We start from the raw sequence: 22,321 nt of genomic DNA on the forward strand, positions 1-22,321 counted from the left end.
GCTCAATCCTTTTAGAATGTTTACAGAAAGTGGACTCTGAAATGTTAATGATGGAGTACATTTAGAGTGTGACCCAGCCATCAAATCACACTAAGTGAATGCACCCTGTGTGGACAAGCCCATTGGACAGGGATCAAAAAACCTCCTAGCATCGATCCCTTCCTGTTCTGTCTTTTGAGAATACGCCTCTGCCTCTAATCCAATACCGTGCTGTCTGCCTTTGTATTATGTTTTCAGCCTGTGTACGAGCTATAGCTCAGATTCTGCTGACATGTTAACGTTTGCATATAGTGCATATGACCTCATGCAGGCACCGCTACATATGATGGGGGTTGCACGCTTTGCCCAAGGTCCCACGGCAGGAATTGAGTATCTCTGCACAGTCACTGGCAGAAGGATCAGGCTTGAGTTGAAGTGCATGTGACACTTCCCTAAGATCATAGTAAGAATCGCTGTAAAATACTGTTTGCTTTACAGCGGCATCCACTGATTGCTGAATATTTCATAGCAGTAGTAAGCCATATTTCATCCTCTGTAGTAGTCAAGCTGCTACTGGAATCTTTAATATTGAGCATCCAGTCAAACGCATCAACAAGCAGATGCAGGAAGACTTACTACACAGTTCAGCTCACAGTTAATCCAAGACATTTAGCTATTGATATTGTCCATTTCTCAAGCTCTGGGGGTCTGAGGGCTGGTTATAGGCAATCTTGACCTTGCACTGGTCCTCTTTGATCCTTATTGATGGGACTCTCATTACAGCATGGGGAAAATGTTCTTTGATCAGCAGCGAGAAGGCGGCATGTACCATGGACGGTGATAAAGGGGAATAAGGTGGCGTGAATCATCTTCGTCAGCAGCGTGCTTCATTTAAATTAGTTTCAATATTTACACTGCGACCTTGTACATGCCTCCTGTAAAAAAATAAAAGCATTTAAAGACGACGGTAAGAAAGGTGGAAAAGTCGACACTGTGACAATAAATTACCCCATTTATATGACCAAAGGCTAAACTGCTGCCTCTGTTCTGAGTTCATTTAACATTGCGCTTCAATTCTTTTCAAAGAGATTACAGTAGAGCCAATGTTTATTTCATCACTGGGTGATAAAACAGCAAATGCTTGTTGTCTCAAATTTCAGCACGGTGAGAAAGTGCCACTGAAGGCCACAGTTGATGAATTTGTTTAGTTAAATCACTATCATCATTGAACAGCCATCATCAACATTTTCTCAGAGTACACCAGAGCACTAATACAGCCTAATTGTGGGCTCTGAGAGCAGGGGAACTAATGAATATTCATGAGCACTCCAGAGCTCATTGTCTTTAGCGGCGTGACAATTTCAGCTATGGATCTCAACTGATAATTGGACTAGAAAAGGGAAAAACGCATAGGGAAAGTGTGCTGGTTCAATTCTATAGTCAATTCTCGTGTAGAGCAGTGAGCCTGCAGGCAGACTGTCATGTGGGTATTCTTTGAGTCTTTGAGTCTCCTTGTATGTGCATTAATTACCACGGGAGTGTTTTTTTGATGCTCGTCTGTTGGCCGGCTTTTAAGTTGACACAAAAGAGTCATACTGCTGGAAAATTAAAGCAGCCATTAAAGCTTGATGTGGCTGCCTTTTTTCCAGGCGGCTTTATTTGTGCGCCTCACTAAAGTGATTCATCTTGATGGAAAAAATCTAGTCACTATAGTCACACTGTGCAAGTCTTCCACTGTACCTTGTTCCTATAGTTACCCATCGAATTGGAATTAACTTTTTAACTGGAGGTGCTGCTGATCAATAGAGGGTATTGATGGGTAGATCTGGGATGTGCACAAATAGTGAAGTTTTAGTCAGTGCTTCATTGCTGACATTCACAAATACTGATTTATTGCCAGTGCAGTCATGCCTGTTAATTTCCACATCCATCATTCGCCTCCTCCTACTACTTACTGATTTGCTTTAGCCAGTAATTTGATTACATGCCTCTTACAGCTTCCCATATCTCTTTTCCTCATCCTTCCCTTTTAACCCCACCCCCAATTATCCTGTCTTTGTTAACCTTTACACCCAACTTTTCACAAGAACCTGCGAGCAACTGACATCTTCAGACCCCTGCGCCAATTAGTCACTTGGCAAAGTGTAAAGACACGTCATCTAACGCTGTAGTTTGAGGCCAATGTGATAGAAGGAAGAGACCCCCTGTTTTGCAGAAGGATGCACCAATTCAAGTTTTAACTCACCAACCTCAGGATAGTGGCTGATACATGTCTGATTTTCCTATAGCCGGCTTATGAAATGTATAGATTCAAAGATTCAAATGTGCCCAAGAGAAAGTGCATCATTTAGAAAAGTCATGTTGTGCTCTCAGAATGGAAGTGAAACAACATTTTCAATACCTAACTTAATTTACCTGAAGGGTCACTGACAGCACTAATGCATTCATATCCAGTATAACCCATAATGCATTCCTATATTGAAAATAAATTATGATTCTCATGTGGTTATACACTCTCCATGCATTTATATAAACTCAAACACACGTGCAGTGTCAAAACAATGGTCAATTGGCTTTATTCGAGTAAACATCGTCCGCAGTGTGTGTGTGTGACTACTCGCTATTGTGTAGTTGTGGTATAAAATATCTGCACAGATGTCAAGTAAATCTCTACAAATGGGGAGCAATGTCGCAGAGAATGAAAGAAGCGATGTGAAATTGGACCTCAGCACACAGAGAAGTCACTACGGGAGGCTGCATCGTACATCTAAAGGCTGTCAAGACGAAAAGCAAGTGAGATGAGAACACTTCAGAGGGTAATTCTGCGCTGCAGCATGGGAACTCTCACATGCACAGCACTGTCACAAAGAAACATCATCTGGACTGTGTGAAAACTTCTGAGGTTACCATGGAAATATGTCCCTTTGTGTGTGTGCGCGCGTGCGTGTGTGTATCACATTTCAGTGCCATCATTTCCTACTCCCTGCATTGGCATAATTATTAATTCACTATGAGTCACAACTCCTGGCCTGGCATCAGCACATTGTGTATTCATCATGATTTGTCTCATTAATTAAACACAGGGAAGGCATTGTGCTGGACTTCGGGTAAACTACCTCAAACCTACCGTTAGATCTGGATTCCAAATATAACAATACATATAGATTGTCTGGCATTGCAATGACAGGCCTTGTTGGTGTGAGACACTGCTGCAGCACAGTGTTAAGTTTCACCAATGAAAAAGCGATGGATTTATTAAACAGCCTCGCTGTTCCCCCTTAAACGTCATCATCCCAAACCAGCACTATAAACCACAGTGAATGAAAGTTTTAAGACAATGCAAACCATGCAATAAATACAATTTGAATACAATTCAAAACAATCACCTGATCAATTGCATAGAAAGAAAGAAAAAACTACTTTGATCATCACGTGTTTGTTTCAGCTTTCAAAAGTGCCAAACATACATTCAAACCAAAGTCCATGGGAAAATGAGCCTACATCGGTGTTTCCAACCACCGAGTGTGTCCAAACAAGTCCTCTTAATCCTTAAATCAATACTCAGCCGTAAATGTCTTGACTATCCCTGTGCATCTGCAGTCTGACCTGGTTTCAGAAACCACTGGGCTGTTACACATTGTGGCAGGGAAAAAAAAAGGACCATGCTCCAGGGTTAAAATGCCACACTAACCTCTCAACTGTTCACACAGGGATACATTATGGATCTATTTAGAGCCTGCTAGGAGGTGGTGGTGGTGGTGTTGGTGGAAGAGAGTATGGGAAAAAAGGGTATAAAGAAAATCGCTATGGTAAACAATGTAGAGCCCACACAATCCAGAGAGGTCATTTATTTTATTTTGTGAGAAATAGATAATCATCTTATACAAACACATTATTATCTTGTGCACACACAAGTATAATATAGCACACACACAGTCTTTATTTTGTGCAATTTCATTCCCAGCTAAGAAATACCGATCCACTTTTAACTATCGGTGCCAACTTTTGGTACCTGAAGGTACAATATAAGCAAAAGAGTGTGACTTTGCCTGTGAGCTAGAACACAAACTGAACCAAATGCAACAGGCTCTCAGTTTCTGACCCTGACGCTTGCACAAGCCTGGCCAAAGTGACAAGTCTGGACTTATTTTCCAGAACCTAAACTACATTTGGGACGCTCCAAATTGACCGTAGGTGTGAGTGTGAGAGTGGATGGTTTGTCTCTATTTTGGCCCCGTGTGGACTGGCGACCTGTCAAGGATGTACCCCGTCTATCGCCCTATATCAGCTGGGATTGGCAGCAGTAGCCCTCATGTGGAGGATAAAGCGGTAGAAGATGAATGAGTGAGTGAGTAAACTACATTTGTGTTATTACAAAGAGAATAAAGTACCAAAAAAGGAACTGTTGGGTACAGATACTGAACTGAAGCTATTAATAGCAGTATGAATTCAAATGTAAATTGTACCCAACCTCACTTCCAACACCATCTGTGCCAAAAAACTAAAGTTAATTAAGCTTTTATGGAGGAGATCTGTTGTCTTCCATACATAAAAATAACCTCATATGAGGATACGTTTGTTCAAGTCAATTTAGCTAGAACTAGCTGTGTGAATAACATGGTTGAGCGCACGGCTGATGGACATCATGATGTAGAGTGATCATCTTGATGCCACCCACTCTGCTACGAACACACAAATTTAATTATCCATGCTATAACATAAAATAAATTATTATTTTTTTACTGTCTATTGATCTGCTCAGTTTATGCTGCAGCTATAAGCAAATATGCTATAATGATACTGGTGGAGTAAACCAGCAGAATGCCTTGTTTACTTTACTTCCTGTTCTTCCCAGTCTTTGTTTTTTTTCAGGTTGCAAGCAAAGCATCCACATCTTTGACACAACATCTTTTACGAATCTGTGGGCATGGAATCTGTAAAACCATGGAATTAGTGCCCGGACTACAAGTTCATGGGCACAAATGATACAAATCCATTTTTACCATTTATAAACTGAAGGCAGACAGTGACGAGAGCAAAGCTTTACAAAAGGGATCTTTTCTTTCTTTTTGTGAAATATCCCTGAAGGGGGATCTGTAAAAGAAAAGACTGGCATGCTTGCTTGGTGGTTTTATTCTCCAACTAAATGAAAAGATATATTACTTTATCATACTTTGTACTAAGTTCTGTTTGATCTAATGCGCCGCATGAATGACAGTGCATTTCAGATGTGAGGAAACCGGCACTTTGGCCTAGTTTTTCCCCCCGTAGCAACCGGCAGACAGAGGCAGACCGTGTTGTGTTATGGCCTAGATACACCTGACTTCTGTTCGTCCTCACAGGTATTTAGGACAGAACTATACTGTATAGTCAGTTCATCAGATGTGCTGCAGTCCAAACCCAATTTTCAAAACTAAGCACTTTCCCCTGGGGATATAGCAGGCAGCTGGAAAGGAGGAGTACGTGTCAGGTTTAATATAGTCACAATTCAGTGGCCATTCAGCAAGGAGCATTGCAAGAATGAGAAAATATGGACGTATGTGTTTGTGTGCCACCAGTGAGTCAGTGTATATGCACACCGTATAAGTGACTTGATAACTGTTGGTTGTCAGCAGCAGATTTATACAAGGAGAAAATTGTGCTGGATGTGGATGAAGGGGAAGCTTGTTTCTCTGCTAGTGCAACATAATGTCTAAATTAATTAAAGCCACAAAAATGTTGAGGGGTAGAGGACGAAACCAGCTGCACGTTAATGTTGTTTTAACATGAATGTAAACACATTACTGAATTAATCGTCAACTATTTTGAGCATCGGTTTGAGCTCCACGCTTTCTGATTTTTCCAGCTTCTTAAATGTGAATATGTTCTGGTTTCTTTGCTCCATGAAACATAAATAATTAAACCGGAATCATTTTCGAGAACATTCGAGAACATCATCATGACCACGGTTTGGTAAACACTGATCAACTTTTTCTACATTTTCTGATATTATAAATATAATGATAGTTGTAGCCCTACATAGAACTCTAACTATGTGGTCCTGTCCTGTCCTGTCCTGCCCTGTCCTGTCCTCTCCTCACAGTCACCTTACTTCAACCTCTGTTTCTCAGTTACAAATAGCCTTCTAAAAAAAAAATCCAATCCCCAACTGGAGGCCATTAAAACTGTGGTTGTCCAGTCACAGTTTAGCAGGTAGACACGACAGGTCCGCCAAGTTTTGAGTTTCTGCACACGCTGAGACAAAGTATGAAATTCAGTATATTAATAGATAGAGGTGTGTTTTAACTGGTTGTAAGACAAGGATATGACACAAGTGAGAAGAAGAAAAACAATTAAACTGTTGTCTTTTTTCACATTAACAACAATGTTATCATGTAAAACTTAACTATATCCATTCTGACATCCACTGTGAAAGATGTAACTATTGTGTGGAAGGTATATCTAATATGTGAGCATGGGCTAATATCTCTCTGTTTTTCTTTACCATGACCAAACATAATAATCGTGTTACTGAGCACACAGCTTATTACTCATACTAAAGGCTATTTCCTCATGTAGTTTTAAAATTGCTTCAAAAGGCAAACAACAGTGTTGCAACTGAACAGGATGCTGATAAAAGAAAATTCCAGCGTTTAATATTTCCCCCATAATATAACTGGCGAGACTAACTGAGACGATCTCCTGAGCGAATGAAGACCATGCCAATTAAAGTGTTCTTTTTAATTAACTGAAACTAACAAAAAGTATTTCATAATAATAAAAAAAAATGTTAGATGTTAAACGTTCATAGAATTAGCTAAAGGCCAGTTTTTGTTTGCTGTTTTTAGTAAAATGTGAATAAATTGAAAAAGGCAGGGACACAGGGTGTATCTGAAAAGTGGCTTAATGAGTAGTTTCTGTTTGACCAGCCAGCCAAAACAAACAAACAAACAAGAAAAGAACAGAAGTCCAGGGTTTTTTCACTGCACTCGAGGACACAAATACTCACATACACATATTTTTTCCCCCTATACTCGTACACAAACACACACACACACACACACACAGAATACTGAAGGGGATTATAAACTACAAACAGTTTACATCTGTCAGTCTGTCAAGCAACTTGTGTTGACTTTGTGATTTGCTTTGTGAATCTTTATCCTCTCCAATTCCCCTATTTTGCTGTGAGGTTGCCTGAGCATGGGAACAGTGAAAATGTAGTTACAACTTTCATTCATATTTCCCATAGGAATTGGCGAGACGAGAGTGCTGCGTTTCTTCTCTCTGTCCTGAATCTAGTTCTTTTTTTTTTCGCCTTAGAGGAATTATACGACCAGAGAGCCAAATATTAAAGTATTCTAACTCCGGCTGCATGGGTGCCACCAGATAGCATTTTTAGTTTTGCTTTATTAGATACTCCTCTTATCAATTCCGTGCATACAATAATTCCCCAGTGACAAACACAAGTGGATTTATGGTCCGCAATATAGCTCTGTGTACTCCATCCTTTTGCGGGGGTCAGGAAAATGAACAAGCAGTGACAAAAACAGCAGACAGGAAAGACAAAACAATCAAGAGGTGTGAGAAAACCCATGCACTCCCTCTTCCTCCCTATCAACCCACATCAATTGCATTTGTCTGTGTCCTAATCCCTTCCTCCCTGCACAGATCAGGCACTAACACAAACACCTCAAGTAAGCGTAACCTTTTTCCTCTCGCTCTGTTGTCATGTCAACATGAAGCTGAGATCATCTCTTTGAAGACACCGGACGTTTTGGAGCTGCTACAACTGTCATCACCTGCACATCACCTGGAGCAAACAAGGTTCCGTGAGACTGGGGAGATGAACAAGGACTGCACATCAGGCATTGTAAACAACTGTCATTAGATCCACATCACACTGAAAAAGACACCAGGTAATTCAAGAAAAAGTCCTCTTTGGCCGGGGTCACCTTTGTCCGTGTATGCTCAGAGGTCAGGTACGTTCCACGTGATCATATGCACAAATTGCACATGCTCCCTGAAGCACACTAGTGCAGTTGGTGGTGGGCTCCTGCTTTAGGTCAAAAGAGACAACGAAGAAGACGGTAACCATGGAAACTTGCCTGAGGTTATATGAAGAAGTCTGCTGGTATCCACATATATAACTCTGGGCTCCAAGAATATAAGGAAACACAAATGAGGGCAATGTCCTGGTAAGAAATCATATGCCGACAACTGTAGCCGCCAGTTAATGAAGTTTCGTCTGCGACATCATACGTCAATTTCCCACTAACACTGGAACAAGGACAGTAGGAAAAGTACTGAAATGAATGATGGAAGAAGTCCATTTAGCTCAGTTTCAGGGTGACGGCATTGTTCAAGCTGTTACACTGTCAAAGCGGTCACGTCTCACTGGGACATTACTGTTATACGCAACACCAGTGATTTACCATGCTACAACGAGTCCAAGTGTTTGCTGTTTAAGGCCAAGCCAGTGAGCCGTCCACATTTGGATAACACATTGGACAACTCTATCTACCAGAACTGGTTCAGTGTGTTTGCCCATGTGTGTCCAGTGGCCATCAGATCCCCACTTCCCCACTCAGTACAAATAATCACGTACATTATTGCTGTTTACAAAGACCAAATAGCCCATGTGACACAGTGTGAGGGGGACAGAGAGAGAGTGTGGGGAATACTGAGCAAGTCGATACCCTGTGTGCAGCTGTAGAGGGAAATAAGATTTTACTCATGTGAAACTGTGAAAAAAAAAGAAAATCAATACATGGTGGTCAGTCTTAATATTGTAGCAGTGGCCACAAATAAAACAGTCATTACGTTTACATGCACAGTTTAATTCGACTAAGACAGGCATGGATAACTGTCAGAGTCCGAGTATATGCAAAGGAGAAAAAATCTATTTATTGGCCGTGTACATCCGCATATTGAATCAGATTCTTGTTGACCTTTACGTCACAGAAAAAGTAACTAAGCGAACGGTGTGGTTCTGTATGTTTGGTACCTGCTGTACATGTTAATCGTGACACAAATTAGATGGAACCTGGCTCCAAGACGCTGTCGCTGTATGATTTCGTCTCCGGAGGAAATTTAGGCACGTGCGCAGAACGCCAAGTCCGACTCCAGTCCGACTAAGCATATAGTACATGCAGGACTAATCAGACTATGAATCGTATTATCCAGGTATGTTAGTCCGACTAAGACTAGCTTGATTTTAGTCGGACTAACATATTGACATTAAGAAAACCAAATTATTTTTATAGATAAATATAAATATAAATTGACCAATAACTTCATATATTAATATAACAGATTTAAATCAACTGCTTGGACATCAGCTCAACATGACAATGTGAGTGTTCTGTTCCTTCTTGTTTGGGGGCATTAAAAGAAGAAAATTGACTGGGGACTTACATCTGAATCTACTTCAGCGTTTTGGGGGTCTTTGCTCTTGCGAAACATGTCCATCTAAAGTGCTTTTTCATAACTTCTTTCATTGATTTCAGCAACTGCCACTTCAACTGTTTCAACTGAACAATTTCAGTTGATTTGAAAAGAGAACAAATGCTACGAATGTCTCATACAAAGGTTTATTTCATGGTGGTACAGTGCTTTGGAACTGAACGGTTACAAAGCTGGACAATAAAAGTAAAAATGAAAATTGCCATATTTCTTTTTTACAAAGAAATATAACTAAAAGCTCATTATGCGCATAACTATGTATCTATCTAACTCTAGATATTAGCAACATGATGGGGAATATTGGTAAACCCCATGTTCCAAGTGTAATGTTTTATATGAGGAACACACTCAACCCTTGTAAGTGGGGCCACACTGTGATCTGATGTTATGAAAAACGACCATGACACAACTCCACACCTACTGTGTTACTGCTCAGGCCAATTACAAAGGACCGCTGCTGTGACAACAGTCATGTAGCTGCAGGCAGCCATGAAGAGGAGTTGCATAAAGAGAGTAAAGACAACTTGAGTCTTGAGCAGAGATGAAAGAATGTAAATGCCTTAGTATTCAGAGCAAGTAATCAGCCATCTCTCCCTGCCTCTATCTTTATCCTCAAACAAATCTGCTTTTGTTGCTTCATGCACTTATCCTTGATTGGAAGAGCAGTCTCTCTCTCTCACACACACACACATTCAGGCATGCACAAACACACACGCATGTGTTACATAAAGAGCAAACTTTCATTGTGCATGTAAGTGGAATTTGCCTATTGGTTTAACTGGAAAGGTCAAATGGACGCAACAAAATAATTAACAGCGGGATCTGCGTGCACAGTCACACAAAGTTGAATACTCTACTGTAAATCCTTAGAAACCAAAATAACATAAGTACACACCACATTCAGCCCCATGTTGAATTAAAGCAGGCAATCTGTCCATTCTGCAATCTCTCCTGAATACTGCAGCACACTCACAACAAGTGCCCTCTGTTGTCCAGAGTTCAGCTAAGGACTTGGACAAAGAGTTACTTTGTCTGGAGTTCGGCTAATGGTTAAACTAAACACTCTCTACACTTCATGACCAGAGGATGACAGAACCCCTCGCAAAGTGTCCCTGCAGAAAGCAAATGCTCCCATTAAGAGGCTGGGGCAACTATTTCTGCCTGTAAAAATGTATCAATGTGTATCAAAGTGGACAGGAATATTCTGAGATTGCAGCTCTCTGTCCTGAGCTCCTTTCATCCGATCAGCACGGAGAGACACTTGCTTCACAGATGACTCCTCCCTGAAAGTGCACTGATGGTCTGACACTTTTAGACTATTCTTTTTTGGTACTTTTCTCTGCAAGGTAGCAATTGTCGAACACCCAGTAAAAACCACTGTTGTCCCTCTGAATTTCTCTGTGATTGGTCAAAATCTCCCGTCATGGACCAGATTCTTCCAAGCATGTAAACAGGGCTTGGTGGAACGTGCAGGAGTGTAAGCTTTCCCTCAGGTCACATGATTTACATTATGCAATCAGCGTCTCTCTTCATACACTGTAGCGTGGGCACGCTTGAGATTAGAGAGAGGAATACCTGCAAAGATTCTCCTGTAGAGTGTGACACTGCGTCACAATTTCAAAGCAGGACTCCCACAACAATATGATGAAAAACATATCTTCATACCTTTCATTCTTGTAAAACTGGCTTCTGATGGTGTATCACTATTCCAACTTCCAACTCCAATAGTGGCAAGAAGGCAAACAACAACATGTCTCACAATTTTTAAGAATTTCCTTGGACTGGATGCAAGCTAAAATGCTTTGGAACCATTGGGAACCGCATGGAACTACAGGACATTGTTTCCAATGTTTAATAAGTCAGAGCCACAGGTAAACACAACATTATTTAACACCCACTTCTATTAACTCATTCCACAGCGAGCTGAGCAGACACACGTCACTGGAAGAGTCATGAGCTTGACGTCCACCACAGGGATCCAACCGAAAAATGCCAAACTGTAGATCAGTTAAAAAGACCTGAAAACACGCCAACATTTGGCATGGAAATTTCTAAAATCTCAACAATAAACAGAGGAATCTGGTGTATTTAGCGACAGCACTGCCGAAAAACCCGCCTGTGCTTCAGTCATGCAGGAAGTACTGAACTTATCTATTTAATTCATTAATTCTAATGATTCTTTACACAAAAAACAACTGGTTTGCTCGTCACTGGTTTGTGTGAGTCGCGTATAAAAGAACATCATGGCAGTTCACGCTCCCCACGTTGAGGAAGTACTATAATAATGGAAAAGGACGTGCCTGATACCAAACCAAGTAGAGCCAAGTTGTGCTGGAAATGTATAGTGGAAAAGCGCCAAAAGAAGAAATGATCATGACATGCACCTCAATCAATTCCACAGCTTTCCTTTGCAAATTAAACCATCTGCCAAAAAAAGCTCCTATTGCAGCAGGGCTAAAACATCAACCTGACCACTTGATTATGTTGGCAGCCTTGAGAGCCAAACGTTGCTCCAATATTACTTGCCGATGGAGGCCATATGCTGTTTTCTAAAGAACGTGTCTTAGAGACCTGACAGGCAGCAAGAGATAGCTAGAGTCTCAGCATCCACAGCGCAGTGCACCATTGCTCATACTATTATCAGTGCTGTGCAGCTCTTTGAAAAATGAACAAGGTGAAAGAGAAGCGGCTGCTTTACAAAGACTGTACAATCAGCATTTCAGAAATGTTCATGGGGATCCAACTGACATAAACAGCAGTCTTTTTTATGTGTATGTCTTTTTGTACCTGATGTGTTGAGCAGAGCAGTGCTTCATTGTTCCATAAAGGGACACAATCTAGAGTAGAAGTATATCACGTCACATCAAACGCACTTCATCGCGCAGGAACAGACCTAAATTCAGGCTTTGTGAGATGGTATTGGTTAAGGCTTTGTCAGGTATCATGACCACGATGGCGCTGATGATGCAACTGATTTGATTTCAACCGAGAACATCTCTATAAACCTCACTGCATCCTCTTGATCGGCTGCTCGGTGGAAGACAGCACAACACTTTAGGACCACTCCTTCTCAGGAACCACTCCCCTTGACGGTAATCTTAATCCATGCTGGACACTTTTCTTTAGGACTTGTATTGACAAAAAGCTGGAAGCTTAATTGGGTTATCTTCGTATGCTGGAGCGTGTCCTGAACACACACACACACACACCATATGACCATATCCCTGCAGAGAAATGACCTCATTTACTCAAGTTTTGCCTGTAACTTGGCCAGAACACTGATGATACTGCAGCTCTGTAGTAACACTGGACATGTCTGCAGTCTCTCATATACAGAGTCAGTACTAAATTAATCTATTGGGTTCACTTCTGACAGGCTTATCTCCCTACACACCGACAAGATCTCACAAATTAACCTTACTTTCATACAAGACAACTCTCTGTTCATGTTTTAAAGATCTATCTATCCATCCATCTATCCCTCCGTCCATCCATCCATCTGGTTGTGTGCAACAGAAACTTCATGTGCTGTCAGAGTTCATTAGGCATTAGTGAGTTTAATGCAAATGCATCGCAAGGTTACTTGGCCTTTCCATTTCTGCCTCTGGACAATTATGTTGACAGACAGACAGTGCTGCAGTCTAAATAACAGTAGGAAGTTGGATTTCACGCCTCCGACACAGACACTGCCTCTGGTAACAAACCAAACCTGCAACTAACACCTACTTTTCATGATCGATTAATTAGTGGTTGATTTGTTTACCAATTACTTGGACTGATGAACTTGGGGTTTGTTTTGTAAATCTTGATCTTAACTCGTCCAAAAATGTATTGTTTTTGTACACGACCAAAGATATTCGGTTCAGTGTCACACGGGAGCAAGAGGTAGCAGAGAATAAACACATACGAGAGGTTGAGAGCAGAGAACTTGTTTGTATTTTCACCAGTTTTACTCATTTGTCAACTTTCAAAATAGTCAATAGTCAACTTTCAAAATAGTAAATTCTTTGTCATTTAAAAGACAAAGAATTTAATAGTCAAATGCAAATCGACTGATTAGCTGTTGAGTGGATTATCAAAACATTATACCAGAGTGTGTAACAGTCACATTAGTCAGTATGAATTGACAATTGGGTATGAAGTGAAAGGTACAAGCACAAAATTTAGAAAATGTCTCTGGAATGCTGTTTTATTCACCTCATCTCACTTTGTCCTTTCTTTCCCTATACATTGTGCTGTTAGTGATGCATGAAATGCATTGCAATGATGGGTCAAGGATTCTTTCTGTTGATTTGATATTTTTCAATATTTCCCCCACAATGACGAAAGTATATATTTATGATTATCAAAAATGTTTAGGCCTTTGTTCTAACTGTGCCTAAGTAAGTAAAATAGAATAAAAAATAAATAAAACAATATAAAAATTGATTTGAAGGTAAGCGGCGATGGGCTTGGTTTAGTTGGTAAATGAAAATGATTGTCTGCATGAAACAAAGAACTGTAGTATATCAAATCAAACAGTTTCATAATGATAAAAAGTTTTGGAATCGTTATGCAGGTAAGTATCTAATCGTCCTCTGAAAGGCTTCATCCAACAACAACAACAACAAGCAGAAACTTTGACAACTTTGCCATCACCTGTTATAGAGCTAAACAAAAAAAAGAATTCAATAAACACAGAGTTTTTCCAGCACTCACCATCTTCCTTTTCATCGAACACTGGTCTCTTAGAGGAACTGTTGGCCCCCATCCTCTTCTTCCACTTGCCCCAGTGAAACATTGATGCTCAGCTCGCATTCCTCGCCTCTTGAAGAAAAACTACAGCTCAGTGTTGGACAAGCTCCTCAGAAGACACTGACGAGGACCACACATTTCATCCCCCCCACCCCCTCTCTCACACACACACACACACCAAAAACAAAGCGTGTCCCGTTATTTCGCTTTATTTTATCCGTGACTTATTCTTCCGGGAATATTTGCAAGCAGCACGAGTTAAAGTCTGTTTCTAAAAAGCGGAGGACGCTCAAGAGTAGCGGGCGAAATGGCTTTTTGAAAAGAAAGACTGTTTAGTTAGTTACAGCTGAGGCTTCTCATGCCCTCACTCCGCAGCACTGGTGTTGTTCTGTTGTCTTCCGTAGCACCGACAGCAAAAACCGAGAGACTTGTGTTGAGTCTGTGCTGAGAGCGAGACAGCTCAGCTGCGTCAAGTGTCACAGAACTAGCTAAAACAAAACAGGAAGTCTTGTCTCAGCATGTTAACAAAATAAAAGCATACACGCGACACTGACTACCTGGTAGAGACAATGGGTTGGAGTGGGTAAACCATTTCTTTTTATTTCATGTGTGAGCCATTGTTAATGCCAACTACTGAAGTCAGCCAACTGGCATTTACATTTTTATTTTGTGATGTTGCCTACTATAACAAAATATACAAAAATATGTGGTGGACAAAATCGCAAAGGATTGTGGATACTTTTGCTGCAGTGAGGATACACATCATGCATCCTTGTCTCTCTGCAGAGGACTTGGACCTTCAGTTCAGTGACATAACGTCCTTGAGTTATGTCATGTTATAAATATAGGATAACTATAAGAATAAAAAATAAAATATGTATAAAATAAGTTATGCAGTATAGGGACTGACTACACAGCTATATGGATAATAAGGAATAAAATGTTAGTAACATGAATAATCAAATCCACAACACTGAATGCATATGTACATGGTTTGAGCTGTAACATGAAGATGTTAGATGCAGGAATAGGAATGTTATGTCTGTCAGAGACAATGCTGATGAATTGTTAAGTGAAGTCTTGAATAAAAACAAACGTCCCTCTGGGACCAATGAACTATTCCTGATTCTAAAGTGTCATCTTTCTTCCACTGCATTCACTGGTAATGCTCGCTTGGAGGGGGAGGCTTTTATTTTGAAGTGATAACCGAAAGCTTGGTCTGTGTTTTCTGGCTAACTTGACACTTGTGAGAGTAGTGTGACAGTTTCTGGCCAGTGACTGTTGTTGACGTAGCTCGGTATCACACTGTTGTGCATATGAACAAACAGGAGCAGCCTCTGTGGGTAAAGCCAGGATCAAACTGAGGGAGTTGTTTTCTCTTTTTTTCTCTATGATTGTCTCTGTGCTGCTGTGCTCGGCCTAGGTGAAGCTCTGTGAATTATTCCACAATCTCATTAGTAGATGGATGGATGGGTGGCGCCGGATAACAGAGGGGAATAAAGTAAAGGGGATTTGCCTTCACTGTCTGAACACTGCACAGTGCACACATATTAACTATGACATCTATAATCATTTAGTATAGTGTATGTTATATATATATGTGTGAAAATAAAGACGTAATTATAGCTTAAAACATTTAATGTAAGTGTCTTAACTTTGCACGTGGACCTCAACTGAAGTTTGTGTTCACCGCGTTGCCATGGTTACACTGTCATACGCGTGAAACGGCGTGGCTAACAACAACATAGCACGACATTGCCTTAGTTATTGTGTTTCCTTTTGGTGTTTTTTGGCTTAAAACCACACTGCGTGTGGTTCACAATGTTACTCGGTTACCAGGTGAGTTAATACACGCAAAGGGCTTCAGTTGAAGAGAGTAATAGGAAGTGTTTACTGCTAGTTAGTTAGTTGGTGTTAGCAGGAAGTTACAAGCTAGCACATGCAGTTGGTTGAGTCCATTGTTTCTTGTTTTCAGGCACGAGCTTGAGAAGACAGGGGAAAAAATTCACTTGAACATCTTGGGCAACATCTCTGCTGTGCACCAACTCCACAGAAATGTCTTCTTCCCCAGACAGGGAGAAGGAGGGGGACGTTTCAGACCTGCAGCTAAACTCCTCTGTCTTTCATATCAGTGTTGTCAAACCACAGACACCCCACGTCCTGCCTGAGGACGCTGAGCCACAGGGGCCTGCTGCGTGGAGCTCAACAGAGACATTATGTCTGAGCAGAACCAAGTTACAATCTGTTTCAGACAGTATTTTGAAAAATGGCTCACTTAAGGTCAGTTTCCATTTCTGACCACACATGCAGCCATGTACTGTATGATGCAACTGTTTTCAATCAAGATCTGCATATGTCCACCAGAACATATATAAACAATATTAATAATAACCGTAATTCCACGGTCCAAAAACATACAGAGGTTAATTGGACGCTCTAAATGGACCGGATAAATAAAACACAAGATCAATTCTGCCAACAGACAGGCAAACTCCATGACAAGTAATAAAAGCACAATCATTTCTAGCATAGATTTAATTTTGATTTAAAAGAAGTTGCTGACTCCTGTCATAGACTCTGACAGGGAGTTCCAGAGCCTCTTATTTTCAAAGCTTTGTCCCCCTTAGATTAAGGGTGTAAGGTGCAAGCAGGGTTTTATGGTGGTAGAGCCTTGCTAATTTACTGAGCAGTCAGACAATTGACTGCTTTCCAGCTAATTTAAATAACCTTAAAAATCAATTGTGAAACACTGGATGCGAGTGTAATGAGGGTGATAAGCTCAAATCTGTTAACTAACGTCTGGCGGCTGAATTCGATACTGTGTGAAACTGCTCCACAGATTTCTCATACTGTCCTCCGGATTATCTATTATTTCTAACTGCTCATTGTATCATCTCCAGTATTTATATCTTGAAGGCAACCAGATATCCAGTATCCCAGATTCATTGTTCACCCGCTTGCCCAACCTGCAGTGGCTCGACCTCCGAAATAACCTTATCCCGTCACTCCCTGCTGGTGTTGGTCTGCACAGGTAAGCTACTCGTGCAACAGCTCTTCAAAATGTTTGTCATTAACACACCTCCAGTGTGTTTATTTGTCACATTTTAAGACAATTTCTTTATTTCTAGTGCTCTTTTATTGAGTGGCACATGCACAGTTAATTAAAACTCCTAATTACAATGTGTGTAATTAATTGATTCACTATCATCTCTGTAAACACGTTTTGGTCTCTACACAACTTAAACCCTATCTTGTACAATTCGGCTTACGACTAAATGTCAATCAAGGCATTTAACTCGCAGTCATCTAATAATCTATGATTTGGTTCATGTAGGTCCCTGAAAACACTGCTATTAGGAGGGAACCCCATCTCAGAACTTCCACTAGAAATGGGTAAGATGATTTCCACCTTGGACTCAGGTCATTCAGCCGTTCTGCCCCCCAACTCTGGAATACTCTCCCACAACACACCCAAACAATAACGTCACTGTTTACCTTCAAATTTCAACTCAAAACTCACTTATTCAGATTAGCCTACCCCAAATGCATGACACCCCCCCCACACACACACACACATACAGCAGAACAGTAATACTGATTTTCCACCACCAGAAGAAGCTTGCATACCACAGTTTGAGAACCATGGTAATAGAGGAATTGGCGTAATCTAGATAATAGATGTGGGTGTAAGCTGTAAAATTACTCAAAACCCACCTGTTCAAAACTGCTTACAATTAACTGTCTATTTCCCATTGTTTTATTTCAGTCCTGTCCTTTGGTTTTGTTTTGTTTTGTGTTTGTACAGCGTCTTTGAGTGTTGAGAAAAGCGCTATATAAATGTGATGTATTAATATTATTATTATTATTATTATTATTATTATTATTATTATTAAAATGGTTAAATATTGCTTTTTTTTTTTTACAGGACATGTGATTACCCTCAAAGGCCTGAACCTGAGAAACTGTCCCATCACTTTCCCACCACAAGACATCGTGGACCAGGGGGTCCAGGGCATCCTCCAGTATCTGAGGAGCGCCATGGCAAAGCGGCAAGTTATCATGAAGGAGGCCCCGCCAGGTAAATCAAAGGCACCTTAGTTTAGAAGAGTGCAGCAGCAAAGTGTACGGCATTCACGTGCATCTGAGCCATCTGCCCTTTTTTGAGAGATAGGACAACTGACAACAAAAATAGATCCCTGCCCTGGTACCACTTCACTGGTGTGACTCTTGTTCCCTAGGAGACGTCCGTACCGCACAGACACTGACCCTTTTTTTCACCCCTACCCCCCGACACCCACCGTTCCAGCTTGCCGATATATTTTTAGCCAGATGAACGTGATCGATAACCTGTGGGCTCTAAACAGGAGCTCTCTGTCACTAAACACTGTCTGGATGTAATCACTATGACAAGCTCAAGACAGCTCTCCACAGGAGAGGCTACTGCTACACAATGAGCAAAGCCAAGGCCCTCCATGCCCCTTTATCTCTCCGACTTCAAGGTTATCAACAAAGACAGGGCTCTAGGTTCTGGAGGGGAAGTAGTCTTTTGTTTAATTGTCCCTGGGTGTAGCAGATTTTAAGTTATATTTAGCTACTTATCACTCAAAGCTTACTGGCCACAAACTCCACTCTGCAACCCACATAGATGTTTTAAAAGGAATGTGTTGCCTGTGTCAATTTGCTCATGAAATGCTAAAAATTGCTCTGCAGTTTGTTAGCGATTATTGGAAGTCAAACACTTGTCACATACTTTCACTGTAGCCACCGCCAGTGTAGGTGTGTACTACAATGTTGTTTTTAGTTCTGGCTGCCTCCGTATCACACTTGTTTCTGCCATGGTTGTTTCAGTCGAGCTGCCAGTGGTGGAGAAGCTCCAGCTCGCAGGGCTGATGGAGTTCAGTGTGGAGGAGCAGGATGACGATGAGCTGCAGAAGTTCAAAGAGCTGAAACACAAGATGATTCTACTGGACAAAGCTGAGCTGGGCTCAGTAGGACAGAGTGATAGGACACCAAAGTCGCGCATTTCTCCTGTTGGCAAAGGGTAAGTGGGTTGAGAGTGAGAGAGCAGGAAAGAAAAAGTTTATTGTGTGGGAGTCCATGTTGGTTTTGATTTGTTTGGAAACGGGTGAAGAGTTACCCTGGCTAATCCTCACTGTTTACTGAATTATATACATTCATCATACGAAGTGTACAAAAAAAAAGGATTTACATGATATTGGTTAAAGTAATAGTTATATATAAGATACCGACACATTGTCAACACTGACTTCATAAGTGCACAGTCGTCACAGTGAACCTGAAAACATGGCTGCAAACGGCGACAACAGGAGAAACAGATTAGAAACCCAGGCGATACTTAATTTAACCAATTTCTTCCTTTATATATAATATATAACCATATAACCACCTATTTAATGACACATTGTATGCAATAATAAGCCAAGTAGGTAGATTTGGTTGTTGTTGGCCATTACTAAGCAACACTAATGTGATCTTATTCAATGGGCCAATGTGGGAGAGGCTCTAGTCTCTTGCTTTGGCCAGAAAGTGAGTATAAAATCTTTCACACTGGAGATACATTTTTTTTTTTACATTGAGTCCAGGCAGCGAATTATGTGTTGGGCTTGAATTGTTTTTGTAGTGAAAGTGTTATTAACTGTATAACAGAAGGACAGAGGAGGTGAATTTGTTCTGCTCCAGTAAAGGGCTTGAGTGCTGGGCTTGAAGAGAACAAAATATGGCACAGTGCCTTGGAAAAGGATACAGCCACACTTTTTTAATGACATTCTCTGCAGTGGAGACCAAGTGAGTCGAAAATCTCCCAAGCTGTTTCCACTGGGAATGAGAGCTCAGGAGTGCAATAAAAATAAGGCATTTTGTTTCAATTTATTTGTCAGTGTAAAGGCAACAACCAAGGTCGGCATGGTTCCCGAGCTCCCTCTGTTTGACTCTCAGCACTGGAAGAGGCCAGAGGAGAGGAGGCAGGCTGCAACACAAGAGATGACAGAGAGACAGGCTATTCTCGAGCAGAGGATTAAGTAAGTAGTATTTTAGTGTACTATTGTAAATACCCTATTGTCTGCCTTACTATTTATTGTCCATTGAATTACAATGGGTAGAGTACACATGATATTTTAACAGGAACACCTTAGTTCCTGTATACTGTACTGTAACAATCAACCCCTATGCAATAATTTAGAATCAACCACTTTTTTTTACTGTTTTATGGATCTCCCTTAGAAGCCAAGCGGCTCTTTCAAAGTGGCGCACACAAGCCAAGATCGCACAGGAGAAGAAAATGTCAGAGCACAAGCAGAAGAAGAAGAATGAAAAACAAAAGAGACGTGAGGTACGTGTGGATTAAACCCAGCTAGATTTCCACTTGCTAACCACAGGGAGGCAGTAGAGCACTGCTTCAATCCTGGTGAAGAGAGGACTGAAACAGTGGGTATGAAATCACAAGATCAATCATTTTGATGCTCATGAATTTTCAGGAAGCAACAAGTAACAAGAGGTCAGTGTCTGTGTCAGACACTGACTGTTCTGCATCAGTAATAATGGCAGCAACATTTTACTCTATACCTTCAGGCATGCACGTACTGCACACATATGGATGTTTTTTCAGGAAACTGGCATTCCAGCAACCTTTCTGTGCATGTAGCTGAAAAAGAAGTACAATTGAGGTTGTTGTGTTGCAGCTATGCAGCTGTGGCCCAGTCGGTTGTGTTATCCTGTATGTGCACAAGCTCAAAATTCAAAAATACTGATGTAACAAGTAGATCCACTATCTGTTACAGGAAGCTAATGTAAAACCTGATGTGATGGGCTGCAGTGATACTCAGCAGAGGCAGACTTCCACCACTCCCATCACAGACTGGGAGAAGACCAGGTAACATCATTCTAATACTGTATACTCCTGACCAAAAATGCAGTGAACATCCACAACACTCCGAAATGTGAACCAGTACTATTAGACCCGTGATATTTGTCCTGTCAGTAGCTGCCTTCTATGTATAGTGGTTTATAATATCAGCATCTCAACAGTTCACATTATGAAAATGGCACTGCACATATTAGAGAAGTACACAACTAATGGCATTTTGAATGATTCTTTTAGTTGTAGGATGGAAAGCTAGAGACACCTAGTGGGCAAAGTCAGACTATACACTCACCATAGCACATCAGCATTTTCCTTTGTTCTTCATAAGCAATATTATGTCTTTTAAAAAACATGTAAACCAAACAGATCTCTTTGTGATTTCATTATTGATGTAATCTTGACCAAGTAGTAAACAATTTGTTTTCTTACACCCATGAAGGCTATGATGTAAGTAGCCTTACAGAAGCATCTTAATATTCAGTGCTTCAGTTTGAAAGTGTGACCTTTGTGATGCTGCAGATCAGGCCGCGATCTTGAGCGACAGATCTGTGTCCGTGTTGAGAAGATACAGGAGAGATGCCTGAATCCAAGGGGCACAACCAGCGAGCAGATGGCAGCAGCAGCACAAGATGTGGAAGAGGTCAGACCTACACTTCCATTATTCACACAACTGATCTGTATTGAACTCATGTGGTGTTAAGCTGAGTGTGTTTCTTTCTTTCTCCCTTCTTTCTTTAATGACAGATGACAAAGTTACAGAGGCAGCTTCTGGAGAACAGAAATCAGGGAAGAAATCTTGACAAATGTTTCACCATCTTCACTGGAGACAACTGGAAGAGTTTCCTGGACAAATAACATAGGCTGTGCAGTCAGTATATGTTCAGGAGGTTCTTTTGTGAGCAGCATATTTAAAAGCGTGTAATGGATTTTAAAGAATTGTGTTGAATGATTAGATCACTTGATTCCTTTACCAAGCATTCATGTTGATGTAAAAGCTTTCGAGTGTATTGACATTGTGTGATTAATTGTAAAGATTAAAAATAAAGAAGTACATGTTTTCCCTCTCTAGTATACAAACCAATTGTGCTTGTGTTCATAACAATCACAACCACCAACATGTAAAAAGTAAATATAGATAGATAGATAGATAGTGTGAAATAAAGCTGCTTATTTTTAAAAAAAAAGTATTTTAGACACTAAAGCACAAGTGTATTAATCCAAGTTTAAAATACAATATTTGAGATCTCATTTAAAAATTGTTTAATAAAACAAATGAACATGTTA

At 40.7% G+C, this 22,321-nt stretch overlaps 2 protein-coding genes across 4 annotated transcripts in view; one reads left to right on the top strand and one right to left on the bottom strand.

Annotated features, from left to right (window-relative positions):
• LOC122781611 (serine/threonine-protein kinase 32C-like) overlaps nucleotides 1-14,306 on the bottom strand; it is a 62,429-nt gene extending 48,123 nt beyond the window's left edge. Inside the window, exon 1 of one of the 2 annotated variants that reach the window (XM_044045402.1) lies at nucleotides 14,122-14,306. In XM_044045402.1, the coding sequence (XP_043901337.1) occupies nucleotides 14,122-14,203 (82 nt within the window). In that variant the 5' untranslated portion in view covers nucleotides 14,204-14,306. Of the gene's footprint in view, nucleotides 1-10,318; nucleotides 10,382-14,121 lie in introns of those variants that run through there. The other variant, XM_044045403.1, reaches the window with a different exon arrangement.
• Nucleotides 14,307-15,441: 1,135 nt separating this feature from the next.
• Nucleotides 15,442-22,105, top strand: LOC122781537 (leucine-rich repeat-containing protein 27-like). 2 transcript variants are annotated; one of them, XM_044045247.1, is made up of 11 exons: nucleotides 15,442-15,996; nucleotides 16,133-16,437; nucleotides 17,058-17,188; nucleotides 17,492-17,550; nucleotides 18,083-18,235; nucleotides 19,006-19,198; nucleotides 20,055-20,195; nucleotides 20,398-20,506; nucleotides 20,955-21,046; nucleotides 21,557-21,677; nucleotides 21,782-22,105. In XM_044045247.1, exons 2-11 carry the CDS (start codon nucleotides 16,213-16,215, stop codon nucleotides 21,890-21,892), a joined length of 1,335 nt encoding a protein of 444 aa, XP_043901182.1. In that variant the 5' UTR covers nucleotides 15,442-15,996; nucleotides 16,133-16,212; the 3' UTR covers nucleotides 21,893-22,105. The 2 variants fall into 2 exon arrangements, with proteins under 2 accessions (XP_043901182.1, XP_043901181.1); XM_044045246.1 differs by having other exon boundaries at nucleotides 15,442-16,437.
• The last annotated feature ends 216 nt before the right edge of the window (nucleotides 22,106-22,321 follow it).

This window comes from Solea senegalensis, linkage group LG15, assembly GCF_019176455.1.
Source record: "Solea senegalensis isolate Sse05_10M linkage group LG15, IFAPA_SoseM_1, whole genome shotgun sequence".
NCBI classification, from domain to species: Eukaryota; Metazoa; Chordata; class Actinopteri; order Pleuronectiformes; family Soleidae; genus Solea; species Solea senegalensis.

Excerpts from the sequence above, each read along its gene's own strand:
- LOC122781537 (XM_044045246.1), top strand. The coding sequence starts at position 16,213 with ATGTCTTCTTCCCCAGACAGGGAGAAGGAGGGGGACGTTTCAGACCTG. Across the intron at positions 17,551-18,082 it reads AGAACTTCCACTAGAAATGG|GACATGTGATTACCCTCAAA; the intron begins GTAAGATGATTT and ends TTTTTTTTACAG. Across the intron at positions 19,199-20,054 it reads ATTTCTCCTGTTGGCAAAGG|TGTAAAGGCAACAACCAAGG; the intron begins GTAAGTGGGTTG and ends TTTATTTGTCAG.